Source organism: Brachyistius frenatus, unplaced genomic scaffold, assembly GCF_029030835.1.
Source record: "Brachyistius frenatus isolate BFR_SWC_R1_liver_20210118 unplaced genomic scaffold, ASM2903083v1 Contig_38, whole genome shotgun sequence".
NCBI classification, from domain to species: domain Eukaryota; kingdom Metazoa; phylum Chordata; class Actinopteri; family Embiotocidae; genus Brachyistius; species Brachyistius frenatus.
In genome coordinates, this window is record NW_027210637.1 from 2,639,554 (window position 1) to 2,653,665 (window position 14,112).

Here is a 14,112-nt window from a genome sequence, read left to right on the forward strand (position 1 = left end):
TAACAGCATTCATTTAAACTGCAGTTTTATAATCACCCAATAATCAAAGGTCATCCTGCTCCAGCAGCTGAGCCACTCGTGTCATGTCACTGGTATTTCAGTCTCTCATATAAAATATCTCAATCTCTGGGCCAAAGACAGCCCTCTGTGCTGTCTTGTGTTGTCATGGGAACAGTTATCGGGCATATTGACGGTACAGGCCTTTCCAGAACACTCTGTTCATCTAATGTGTCTGAGCAGCACTCAGAGCTACACCTCTGTGGGTGTAGTTTCACACTGTTCAATATTTACTCTGAGGAACAGAGACAGAAACCTGGCACAGGGTGTGCATGCAAACCAAACTGTGACGAATTAAAAGAAATTAACATTAATGGCTTGTGTTTTTACTGATAAAGTGTTTCTGATGCATAGTAGCAGCGGTTCCAGGCATCAGTTTGCTCTCGGTTTCTCTGAAAAGGTTTTATAAGAAGGGGACTAGAACTGTAAACACAAACAGACACTGGGACACACTCACATTAACATGCTACCTTACCAGAGTTGAGTAAGATGATGGCTTTGAGACACACAAACTCCTCAGGTTTGAGTTTGAGCATGCGGAAGCGAGAAGCAGTGGCCAGCAGCATGTCAAAGATCTCAGCCATGCCCTCAACACAGTCCCCTTCGTTCCTGAAAGAAAACATATTTAAGTCACTCAAATAAAAAAAATTTTTTTTTAAAAAGAGTCACAGAGTGGATTTGGCATCAAAGAGCCCAAGTTCTCATCTGCAGAGCGCCATTCGAGAAAAAGGAATCTGACTTCGTCTGCAGCCATGAAACCATCCAGATAAACAACAAATGGACTGAATCACTGCAATGTTTCATTTGTTGGCTCAGTTGAAAAGTGATGAAAAGACGGATAATATCCAGTGGTTGGAGCGCAAGATAAACTTTGACAGCACAGAGCCGAGGGAATTTGTCAACCCTGACCCACAGCATTTTAGTCATCATGTCCAATTGGTGAGGACACTCATGTAGGAACCAGGTTTTAGAGATAATACTCTGTAATACACTTCTGAATCAAATAGGGCCATCAGGCCCATCAGAGGGTAAAAGCTCTGTCTGTCTGCATGTCTCCACCTTTTTCTCTCTTAGGTAGATACTGTGGTTTGGTCACCTTGTTTACTCTGAACATAGGAGGAAATGGAGGGAACAGGCTGTGCCTGCAAAGCAGAAAACAGCCATATCTCATGTCTCTCTGCATCTCTATTTTCTCATCCTCTCTGTTCCTCATTTACCTCTCTACTTTGGTCATCATCTATCCCGCCATCGTTGTTCGTTTTCCATCATTTCTTGCATTGAGCCTATGATTAAATCTCTGTCCTGGTTGCCAGCTCAGCACTGTAATGATGAGGGGATATTTGAGGTTAGAGAGAGGCTGCTCTCCTCACCGTTGGGAACATGTCATTAGTCCTTCAGTCTGTGACAGATATGTTGGGATGGCATAATGGTTGACAAGGTGTGAAATGGAAAATCTACAATGCTGATGTATCGCTCTTAAGATTTGTGAGACAGAGAAAGAGAAAAAATTAAGGCGGAATAGCAAGGACAGAAGAGAAGAAAAAGTAAACAAAGGACAACGTGGGAGTTAGGCATGTATTGCTCGCTACCTGTCCAGTATGAGGTCCTGTGCAAAGATGAGTTTTCCGGGGCAGTGGATGGACCTCCAAATAAGACCGATCATCAGCACCTCCAGCCACGAGCTCTCCAGCAGCTGCACCTGATCATGGAGGGACAGCTGCAAAAAGCCTAGAAAAACCCACAACAGGTGAACAGTGGTTATTTCTGTGCATTAGGGACGGTGGTCCACACTCACCCAATCAGACTTCTGAGCTTAGAGCAGTCGTCCAGAGCTCGTACATCAATCCTCACTAAAAACACTGGACGTTACGTGTTCTAGCATGATCGCAGCAACTATTTGGCATCCAGACCAAGTCCCGGACACAGAAAAATAAGTCGAGAAGACGAGTGAGAATATCCGGAGTGGTGGTTTTTAACTGTGATGTTGTACAGAATACCAATGTTATCCATTAATCATTATCCCACTCACTCGTATAAATGAAAACACAAATGCTTTTGTTTTCTGGAAGGAAATGGCTACTGAAATGAAACCATCTGCAATATCTCAGCTTTTATAAGGAGCCTTATCGCTGGCACTCAGCTGTCTCAATTCATATCTAATTACAGCCAATTCACTTCCATTGTCCCCATCTGTACCCTGTTTGGGACCCCTAGAAGTTAAAAACATGTGCCTATGTGCTTTTAGTGACGCACAAGGTTGTAATACCTCAAAATCAAGATTTATGTACTTAATGTGTGTGTGTGTGTGTGTGTGTGTGTGTGTGTGTGTGTGTGTGTGTGTGTGTGTGTGTGTGTGTGTGTGTGTGTGTGTGTGTGTGTGTGTGTGTGTGTGTGTGTGTGTGTGTGTGTGTGTGTGTGTGTGTGAGCACATGCAACCGGGTGATGTGTTTTACACTGCATTTAAGCTCTATGGGGTGCCAGCAGATTGAGCAAACAATCCTTTCAAAGGTGATGGCAGTAATTACCATCACTGTAATTGCTCTGCATTTATATGTGCGCCTGTGTGTGCTAGAGGTCTCTCATCTCAATGATGTTGCCTAAGATGTCAAAAAGACAACAAAACACAGCCACAACCTCCGTCACACATCACATCTGCAAACTTGAATATTTCAGAAAGACATCGTTTCCAAGCTTTGGAAAATATCTCCCTTGTTCAGACAAGACAATCGACAGATGTCATGATGCTCCTGCAGACATGACTCATCTTGTGCACATGACCTCCACTGTCCACTGTCCGGTCAAGTATTTTTGGACAACAATCCAGAGCTAAAGACACAAGCTTGTGGCTCAATGTGTGCAAAGCTGTCTTTTGATCAGCTCCAACCATTAAAAATTAAAACAGGATATTATAGCACTTGCACCAAAGATGCTTTTGGGCCACCCAATTCCACCGAATCATTTCATGAAAGGTCATTTGTAAAAAAAAATGTCCCCCAGTCTTTTACGTTGTCCATAGTTTCCAGGCAGCTGTTGAACGTTTCTTCTTATTTTCTTACGAATTATATAAAAACATGGTGTGGAAAGGATAGCTGGTTCATTTTGAACAACTATTAAAAAAAAAAAGCGCCAACTGGTACTGTAATACTTTCCTACCACATTACAGACATAATTTGCTTGATGTTAATGGCCTATGAACATCACCAAACCCCTGGCATATTCTAAAGAAAGGCTCAAGAGAGTCTCAATAGTTGCAGTTAGGTTTTTGGTCCAAAACACAATTCAGGCCAGGCAACATCTGGAAACTTCACTGTCAGTTTTCTATCACTCTATTAACAGCCAGTAGATACTGTCTGTTGTGGCAATTTGCCACTGCAGTCTGCAAAACTTTAGGTATTGCTTCTTTAAATTCAGCTTGTAAAAAAGTCCTGTAGTGAGTTGAGACAATTTAGTCAATTGCATTTTAACAACGGCTAACCACTCTTTTTGCACTGCACTATAATTTGGACAGTTTCTCCGCTGAGAAAGAAGATTATGAATATTTTTTGGTGGTTTGTCTCCCCTGCCATGCTAATTAATTTTTTCCAACCTGGAAGCTTCTTGGCCCAAGCGATCATGTGGACGAGCTCCTTGTCAGCCATGCTGGTGAGCAGCGTCATCATGGTGACCTCGGTGTAGGGTCGGCTCAGCTTCTGACGGGAGCACAGTATTGGGGGCTCAGCACCCTGGAGCAGGAGGAGCACCTGAGGACACCGAAGGTAAACATAGTCAGATCATATAAGCAGTAGAATATGCATGAAGATATATGTGATTTAGAACGGAAGAGATCATCTTCACCCACTGGCCTGATTGTGAAAAAAATTATATTGATATTCATGATCCAAAGATGACGATTTCTGATATTTTAAATATCAGAATTTTACCTTTTTTCTTTGGCACTTTCAGGTCTAAATTTTCCCCTAAATAACAAAACTTACGGGTAAAATTCCATCAAATCGGCAGTAGATATTCATGGTATCAAATCAGCACCTGATCAGGAGGCATGCTCGTCACCGATGATCTTCCTCCTCCACCACCGGTACTGCTGCTGCGTTTCCTCCCATCCTGAAGGGGCGCCGTTTTATGCTCCAGGTCTTTAGCAACCTTGGCTCTGTCACTGATGCCAGTCCTTCTTTTGTCCCGTCGCAAAACACGGCCGCGGTCCTTACGCACACCTTTAGGACAGAGCAGAGGATAAATAAAAGAAAAAAAAACACAAAAACAAATGCAAATTTACATAAATCATTCGATTCTTTTTCCCAACACATGATTTTATATCCTGTTCTGTGCGGATTACATAGATGGCTACGTGATTCAACAAGTATGAAAACAAAAATGTGGGTGTGCAGTAATCAGTAGTTGTACTCCTTAAGAGGAAATCTCCTCAAGGTCATGTTAAAGTTAGTCTCAAGCTTATCAGCATCCACCAGCACTCTCATGTTTGTGCCAATGTTCTCTGCAACAAGCAAGAATTGATCAATGACAATTCGTGTAAAAAATGCTGAAAGGAAAATGAAATCATTGAAGTACTATTACATTTTTTAATAACAAAATAAAAAGGAAACTCTTCTTCGCGCTGGTATTTCTACTCACCTCCTTTCATCATGCCCACTTCATAACACTTCCTTAGACGGCATGCCTGGCAGCTCTTCCTTCGATTCCTGTCAATAGTACACTGATTGGTCGCGGGGCACATGTAGTCATTGTGACCTGAAAATGAAGAAAATCCATTAGTTTCAGCCCCCACTCCAGTGTTTAGTTCAGATTTAGGTTACTCAGTTGCCGGGAACACTCCATTCCTCCTTCTAAATGAATCTCAGATGGAGAAAATTAAAACACAGCATCTTGGCTTTGTCATTGCCATGGAGACTATTGGTTTCTTTATGGCCAGTTTTTCATTGTGAGACTTTGCATCAATACGACACAGCATCATATAATAAAGATGACTACGCCACCAAGCAGATGAAGTTTTTTGCGTGCTCAGAGGAAGCTATGCACGGTTGGGAAAATGGTTGATTGCTCATAAGTGAAAATATCAGTAAAAAATAATCAATTCGTCTACTTTTATCTGATAGATTTCATTTTCACAATGCCACAATATATGTCATGTATCTTCCGTCTTTTTCTCCTTTTATCTGATGTGATCGAATTCTAGTTTGACCGCTTCTTTTCTCTCTCAACGTTACGGGTAATTCAGCCAACACAGTAAGTCATCATCCTTTAAAATCCAAACTTTTATTTTCTCTGTGGTGTTTTTTAGATCCTCAGATGCATCAGATTAAAACCACAATGAATTCCTGGCTGGCTGACAAAGAAACCCATTTTAGTGGCGCACAGTGAACTATGTCTTTTAGTATTTTAAGAGTCTATTTATGATTTCCATTGTTGTACTTTCACGTGGTTATTTTCCAGGACAGATTCAACAAAACACATGTTAAGTTTGACAGTTTCTTAGTTGAATTAACTGTTGTTATTCTATAGAGTATGAACAAAAAAAAAGAAACAACCCCTAACAAACAGGGAACATTTTGAGAATTACATCTGCTGATCACAAATGGATGAAGCAGACGGACGACCCACCCTGGATGCTCCTCTTGAAGAAGGCCTTGCAGCCCTCGCAGGACCACACCCCGTAGTGGTACCCAGAGGCATAGTCACTGCACACAGCACAGAAACGCGTCTCTTTGGTCATCTCAAACCCCCCGGCTGCAGCTCCAGCTGCAGCTCCAGCTGCAGCTCCAGCTGCAGCTCCAGCTCCAGCTCCCAGCTCCCCCACATCGTAACCCTCGTCATGGGTACCACACGGGTCCTCCCTGGAGACTGGCTGGTGACTGGATCTGCAACAGGACATGAATTTGTATGTGATCATTTTGTTCTTTTATAAAGATAATTATAAACTGCGATGATGACAAAATAAATCAACAATAGTTTTTATGAGTTTGTCGGAATATATACGGACAATTCTGTTAAAAAAAAAAAAAAAAAAAAACGAATGCCAACTGATCAATCAAATCAATCCTCAGCATATTGACTTTAATATGAGAGTGGCTGACTATAAGAGCAGACTGCTATTTTCCACCTGAGTCAGGAAACAATCTGTACGTGTACGTCTGTTTCCTTGCGTACTGTTCCTTTCTCAAGGTCCTTGACAAAGTCCTTAATCTCTGGAATTAGAAAGCAGGACAAAGCTTGATCCTTTCTATACAGATAATGGTCATGTTTTGTATGAAGAAAGAGATTGAAAATAACAATGTGGTTATATAATCATGTTTTGTTTATAATGGCATTTTGAGGTCTCAACTGAATGCCATTGCCATAATTCATGAGGTACAAATATTACATTTAGTTATGCAAGCTTTGCCTTCTGCCACTCAAAAGAAAACACCAGATCAGTAATTACATTTAGAAAATAAATAAATCTATAAAAAAAAAAAAAAGAAGTTATGTAATATACACCAAAAATTAGTACTGAAACCATGATAGATTCTTACAGAAAAACCAAATCTGTCAGATCTAGTTTAGATTGCACTGCTCTTATCAGTTGCACAATCACCAAACTTTTGCACAAACAAAACTGACCAAACATTCAGAATCGAGCACTGGGTGTGCTATTGCGCACATATGGCATACTTAATATGACATTCATAACTAAATGCATCAGCTGAGGTTCAAAATATACAATCTTATTTTAATGATTCAAGAAATAAAAGGAGTGATTCATACCTGTGGATTGACTCAAGCATACAACAGTCACTTTTCTCCACTCTGGTGATCCACATATTAAAAAAAAAAAACCTGTATTCCCTCACCTGTAGACGGGTGTTGAGGTGGTTTCCAGATAGTGGTGGCTGGGTGGGTGCATGAAGGGGCTGAGCCGTGGGCTGGAGGGCACAAACACAAGGGGACTGGTCGGCCCACTGCCCAGGGACTGAAGACTGCCATCAGAGGGTGGTCCGTGGGCGTCCAGAGGAGCGGAGTAGTAGCCAGAGGTGGAGTGGCTGTAAAGATGGGTCGGGGCAGGGGTGGGGGCGACATAGTCGTACGTCCCTTCCAGGAAGTCCACAGTGGCTACCCCTCCAGCCCCCCGGCTCTCTTCGGGGTACATGTCACCGAGGGGGGCATGCGGCGAAGGCGAGAGACGTGGCGGGGAGAGGGTCTCCAGCTCTGAGGAGGCTGGGCTAATCTTGGGTCTGAGTACTGGTTCGCACGGCTGCCTGCTCTGCACCGGGCTCTGCCTGAGCAACATCACAGCACAACAGCAGTGATAAGCAACATGATTTAGACTTGCTCTCCCATTTGCTGGGAGGGGGGAGTGGAGAGGAGTGAGGCTCTCCCTCACTCTTTACCCTTTCCTCACTCTCTCTCTGGGTCTCTTCTTTGCAATAAAGCCTGGGATCACTATTCTAAGTCCTTTTGTTCTATCTGCCCAAAGGAATGAAAGAAAGCTCCTAACTACCCCTTTTATTTTCACGTAAGCAAAGCATTTCCCTTATTTCCTCTAATTCATCTTTACTAAAGTGTGGGAGGACGACAAGGCTGATGGGACAGAGGAAAAGAAAGATGGACAGAAATAATGCTTCCCAAACAACCTCCGTCTTCTCTTGGACACCCCTGTTCCCACTTCACCTTTGTGTTATATTCAGAAGCTTTGAATGGTTGCAGCTGGTTTGCAGAGAAGAGGCAACTGTAAACTAAGTGTAACGCTGTCTCTTGAATATGTATCATTCATTTAACTGATACTCAGCACACAAGTATGACCAATCTATCTGTTGCCAGATCGTGGATACACCCGAGGCTGCATTTAATCAAATCACTGTGGAAATGAAATACAAGAGGACAACTGTTTTAAACAACAGGAGCTGAACGAAAACTAAAATCCACCATAATGCACTAAACTGCGCAACACAGCCCGTTTGATTCTTCTCTTTTCCTCTGCCTGCTTCTACCTGGGCTCATTCAACACAACGAGAACCCTGGAAAGGTTTTTTTGGTTTTTTTTAAAAAAGAGGATAAAAACACTAAAGATGCAGCCGAATCAATAACTGTGGGGTGTTTAAGTGCCAGGTCACCATAACACAGCAAATAAAACCGGAGGTCAAATCTCATCCTGACAACCACAAATTACACAATCACTCCCAAATTAGGGGACTGATTTTTATGTTTAAAATGCTGCATGACCTAAATTCTTTTTTTTTTTTAAACATTACAAATAAATTGTAAAATCACACTTTCCTGGTGGTATTTCATACAATATGGATTAGTTAATCATTACCTTATGGAGGTCACATCACAGATGAAATGGAACTCTGTATATGTACACAAATGAAAGGGACGGAGTATTTATGCAAATAAAGATTCGAGGTAATCAATGTTTTTATGTTGACAGCAATAAAGTTCCAGGTTTGTGACTGTCAGGGATCCTTTTCGTCCTTGGATGTGTTGGGACCAAGCGTCAAGGTAAAAAAAACAACCTTAGAAAACTAATAAAGTCTAAAATAGGGATTAATAACAAACATTCACAGCAGCTGTAATATGAAACCTCCACTAATTCTAATAAAAAAATCAAATGTAGCTGTAATAACGACGCAGTTAACAAGTCATTTTCAGGTCAAAGATTTCAGATTAAATGATCGAGAGCACAAAGATAATTGGGGCCGTTTGAATTAAAGTCTTCTAGACACTTGTTTATGTGAGAAATTTATAAAGATAAACATGATCACATGCATCTAGTGACATCCACCACCGGGGGGGGGGGAAACTGAAATTTGGCACAGATCCTTCAATTCCCTTCTCTGAGCAACATCTTTCTTGAGTAGACAGCCCAATTTTCAGGACATGTCAGGTCAAGTGGAAAACAAATAGCCCTGGTGATGTATATTATTTTTAATGAAGATAACAGGAAGATGGAGGGTGCTAAATGAAACAGCTAAATCACCTAAATGACTCCAAGATAAGATGCTTCTTGCAGTAATTGACTTTCATATTCCTAACAAACCACATGCACAAAGGATGTCAGCAGCCTAAATGATGTCATTCATATTTCCTAGCTCATCCAGAGTTGTAATGCACATGTTGCCGCATTTCCAGTTGTTGTGTTGGTTGTTTTTTAAAGTCCAACCTGACCTAAATTCCTGAAAGGTCAATAAGTAACAACTGTTGTAAAATAAAAGACACGTCACACTCCGGGTGAACATTTAAGCTTCTAATTATGGATTATTTCAAGTGTATACATTTGCATTTGTTCACAGTTTTCTCTAAAGAGGTTCATTATATTTGAGTGAAAATTTATGTTTATAAAATTATGTGAAAATACCAGACAAGTCAGCATTTCAGGCTTAGCATCTGTCCTCCTGTAAAGTACGACAGCGGGAGAGAGGACCAGTCATTGCAGCAATTTATTAAATCAATACAATTATGGAAAATAATTTACTTTCCCCAAGCAGCACAAAGAGGAATCAACATCACCTCTGAAGCACTGGACTTTACAATGAGGATTTAGATGACATCACAGTGCGCACAAAGACATCCACTTTTATCTATGAAGATACAGAGGTCTCGGTTGCCATTTTAAACAAAACAAGCACATGCCTTCACTGTCATTGTTACACTGCCCCAATAACAATTCACCATCATTAAACTGAGGGAAACTGTCATTACACGATGTTATGATCTACCTTAGGAAAATTAAAATGGCTGCCTGCTTGTCTTGATTCATGCAACAGTGAAGCAACCTGAGCCGATCAAAATAAAAATAAAAAATCTAAGTTAACATTTACCATCACTCTCCTCAACTGCATGCTAAAGTGTTGCTGCTCCAGGTTGGAAATTGATCAAACTGAATTCTTATTCCTCAGTAATTGTTAAGAGTATCTGCATTAATCTGTAAACACGATGACTTAATTCAGGGTGTTCAACACGTTAGCTATCTATGACAAAAGAAGTTAGATTTGATATGTTATCTCTGAGGATAAATCTGGAACTGTAAACAAGCTTTGAGCTCAAATCATGGTGAAAGATTTCACTCTAAAAGTGCAAATGTAAAATATGAGATGTTAGACATGCGTCGTGAAAATTGTTATTAAATGTTATTGTTACTGTGCATTTCTGTATCAAACCTGATGAAGTGCTAATAGATGATGAGGAACAAAGACACCATTTAACAACCTTTCATAACGTATCTGTCTTATGGCTTAGAGGTACTTCCTGCTCATGGTACTTCTTACTGTAAAAATCCTCGTCTTCCAAGTGAGATCCTGAGGTCAGTCTTACTATTCTGATTTTGGGCTGGAGAACTGAATGACGGCGTACTTGCCGCTGGTCATCCAGTTTGGATCTTGGGAGGTGAGCTTTTCCCCCTGGCCCGGTTGCAGACCGACCTGAATGTTGGCCTTGAGAGTCCTCAGGCTGCACAGCGGTGCCGGCCCAAACCCTCGCAGCGCAGTGTTAAAGCCTATCGTGTGGTCCCAGTCCCTGTCTCCTGTCAGCTTCCTGTAGTTGAGATCACCTTTTAACAGCACCAGGTCTGCCTCCTGCAGGGTCGAGTACAGGTCAGGAGCGTCAGCCGCCATGTCGCAGAACTCGTGGGGTTGTGTCCAGAAGGGATGGTCGTGATAGCACCAAACACCCTCTTTCACATAGTTCTGCCACTGGACACCACTCATGGACATCCACTTGTGATTGGCTGCCACGGTCTGCCGGATGGTCCACTGAAAATCATTGGCTGTGACGTCAGACACAAACCACGGGAAGGATTTGCCGTGAAAATGGATCTGACGTGCCAGGCCAGAGGAAACCAGGAAATCTGCTAAGATCAAGTCAGTGACTAACTCAAAGCCAGCATTGTCTAGTACAATGTCCACTCTGTCTGCGGAGGATTTCCCTGACTGTCCCGGCCTCTTGGCAGAATTAAGAGTTGACCATACCATGTTAGAGTCATCCACCAAGATGAAAGATTGTAGGCTGTTGAGGGAATCTATTGGACTTGACTTCTGGGAGTTCCCTTGGCCAGCAGAGATTGACAGATCACACTTGTTTCCCCATAGAGAAACCTAAGGAGTTAAAAACAAATCATTCAAATACATGACAATACATTATTGGAAATATATTTTATAGTTGTTTTTTTTCCGTTTAAATACGTGTATGACGCTTTGTTTTTTGATTGAACTTAATCATCAATATCCCAAGGACTAATCTGCCGTCTGGAGGTACAGAGGATACTGACCTGTAGAAGTTTGTTGAACTGCTCGAACAGCTGATTCTCGGAGAGCTTCTCCACGTTCTTATTGACACCCTCCAAGTACGTACACATCGTCATCACCGCCTGCTGAGACTCGAAGAAGCTCTGAGTCTTTGCCTCATTAAAGACATCGAAGTCACTCATGGGAGGGCTGAAATAGAAGCCGAAATTAAAAATTAAAAATCACGTCAGGCACAATATAAATCAGCAAAATGAGCCTGTGTTGTCCCATTGTAAGACGTAAATGCTTCTCACTTGAGCCACAGGGCCTCCTGTATCCTACGGTACATGTAGCACTCCATATAAAGCCACGCAGACTTGAACCAGCTGACGGCCTCCTCGTCTCCTCGCAGTCTCTGTTGTCTCTGCAGGTACCGGTTCCAGGACTCGGTGTCTTGCAGGCCATCTGTCAGCTCCAGCACCGGCTTGTCAGTCTGCAACTCATTCCTCAGCTTGGACAGCAGAGATATGGTCTGCTTCTCCGCCTGGATCCCCTCCTGTATTTGGAAAGGAAGATTAAAACCAAATTAAAGTCCTCAGATGAACCACGTGATTCCAGATGATGGAAACCACTTCTAAACAATGACAACCCCCCCCCCCCCCTTACCTCTCCGTATTCTTCAAAAAACTTGTTTTTGTTGCGGTGTATCGTGTCTATAACTTTAGTCAGGATGGTCGGCAGCCGGTCTCTTATAGTCAAATAGGCAAATGACCTGCAGAGAGGAGAAACAGCTGTTCACGGTACATTCATACAGCAGCTGTGTTCACAGGCTACGAAGCTGAACAGCTGATTAGCAGCACGTCAGGTTATCCCTTGTTTTGCGGACATTTCAACTTCTGCAGAGGTGTTGTGTTGTTGTGTATATTTGACTTGGTTTAAGCATATTGACGTCACAACCCATGTTTGTAAACACAGTCATTAAAAGGCATTTCAGTTAGCAATGAGCTAATGCTACTGCCCTTCAGGCCGCGAAGCCGGGTTTTTTTTTTTTTTTAAACATTTTACCGATTTATTTAACATCAATATAAACTCGTTACATCAGCTGTCGACATACCCGACCACTTTGGCGGACAGTGAAGGGGGGACTCCGAGGCCAGTTTGATCCGCCGCCATCATTTTTTGTTTGTTTTGGGAGCAACGGGAGACAATTCAAACTCCAAAAACTTTATCAACACAAACCGACCGGGAACAAAACAAACGGCTCGAGGCTCGCACGCGACGTTTGATCTTCGCTGTGGAAGTCACGAGGCTTCAATAATCGGTCTTCTTCGTCCGATACGTTTCATTTTAACATTTATTTCCTGCTTCCCGACCGACCGGGGTTTTTTTTTTTTTCCAGCGAAGGGTACGATGCTGCCATCTAACGGTGGAAGTGTGAACTGCAAGGGCACGTCGTGGAGGGTGGGGTGGGGTGGGGTGGGGGGGGGTATCGGACGTGTTGCTGCCGCTGCGTTTTTAAACACCGTGTTCAGGCTACTGTTTTTATTGTTGTTGTTTTTTAAGAGCTGGTATTTTTGTTGTTGTACGCGCAAGTTTTAGTCTTAAAATGTCAGCTTTCTGCGAGCTGGGTCAAAGAATGGCCTTCCGCGCTGCCGCATTGCGCATGACATTCAGCTTGTTGCGCAGCACCCCCACACACACACACCCCCCAAAGCATCCCTTGTTGTCCGGGGTAACAGTTGCCATGGAGACATCGATTCGCCCTATTAGAAAAGGACAGAATTCGAACCCCCCCCGAGGCTTTTTGGCGGGAAAAAAAGGGGGGAGGTGTGTGTGTGTGTGTGTGTGTGTGTGTGTGGGGTGGGGAGGGGGGGGGGTCGTGCAGGCTGTGGTTTTGGTAAAGGAAAGCATTTAGTGAGTTCCTGTTGCAGACCCCCATTTAAATAGCAATAATGATATCGAACATATAATCTATATCTAATATCTAATATGATAATACGTATATCTAGGCTGAGCCGCAGCTGCCTAAATATCTTAATACATGCATGTGTTCATTTTCTTTGCAAAATGGTTAACTGTAAATGGCCTGACTTTTCCTTAACCTTTGTTTATTCTCGAATAGGAGATTCTATCTACAAAATAAAATAAAGTTTCCTCTCCAATGTGAAAGCCTGAAATAAAACACGTTGACATTTTGGCCTTGGAAACAGGACGGGGTTGCAGGCTCTTCTAATTTAGACTAGTAGAGCACAGCCACGATAACTCGGCTGGAAAGATGTGCATATCAATTAATTCTGGCGGTGTGTGTGTGTGTGTGTGTGTGTGTGTGTGTGTGTGTGTGTGTGTGTGTGTGTGTGTGTGTGTGTGTGTGTGTGTGTTTTCCCCTTTCTCGGATCAGCCCCGGTCACTATGGGAACACGTCGGGCTGTTGTCAGGATGTGGGGTCCCTGGGAGTGGGAGTCCAGCTGCGTCCACCTCCGGTGTTCATCCACCGCCTCCCGTGCTCCCATCCCCCCACCGGGCCCCAGCCTGGCCGGATCTGTTTTTCTAAAACCGAGAGAGGAGTGACTCACCACTCCGGTTTCAAAACAAGCCAAGAACGGGGAGGAGGGGAGGATGGGGAGGAGGAGGAGGAGGAGGAGGAGGAGGGGAGTTAACGTTAAAGGCCTTGTTTAAACGAAGGTCTCAGTATCTTCGTGCATTAATAGGCTGCAGCCTGTTTAATTTCAACTACTCAATATGTTGTTTACAAACTCTCTTGACATCAGGGTTGGCTAAATCAGATGCAAATCTCACAGTGTGTTTTTAACAATTTCCTGCAGCCCGTGCCGTTGGTTTTATA

The 14,112-nt window shown here is 42.8% G+C and overlaps 2 protein-coding genes across 2 annotated transcripts; both read right to left on the reverse strand.

Annotated features, from left to right (window-relative positions):
• Positions 1-1,338: 1,338 nt before the first annotated feature.
• LOC138622760 (estrogen receptor-like) lies at positions 1,339-7,339 on the reverse strand. Its single transcript, XM_069701795.1, has 7 exons — positions 6,903-7,339; positions 5,674-5,930; positions 4,687-4,803; positions 4,084-4,268; positions 3,644-3,797; positions 1,647-1,785; positions 1,339-1,377 (listed from the first exon to the last, which is right to left on the reverse strand). Exons 1-7 carry the CDS (start codon positions 7,337-7,339, stop codon positions 1,347-1,349), a joined length of 1,320 nt encoding a protein of 439 aa, XP_069557896.1. The 3' UTR covers positions 1,339-1,346.
• A 2,135-nt stretch (positions 7,340-9,474) lies between these two features.
• Positions 9,475-12,659, reverse strand: armt1 (acidic residue methyltransferase 1). Its single transcript, XM_069701796.1, has 5 exons — positions 12,385-12,659; positions 11,937-12,042; positions 11,585-11,826; positions 11,315-11,480; positions 9,475-11,141 (listed from the first exon to the last, which is right to left on the reverse strand). Exons 1-5 carry the CDS (start codon positions 12,444-12,446, stop codon positions 10,362-10,364), a joined length of 1,356 nt encoding a protein of 451 aa, XP_069557897.1. The 5' UTR covers positions 12,447-12,659; the 3' UTR covers positions 9,475-10,361.
• Positions 12,660-14,112: the final 1,453 nt, after the last annotated feature.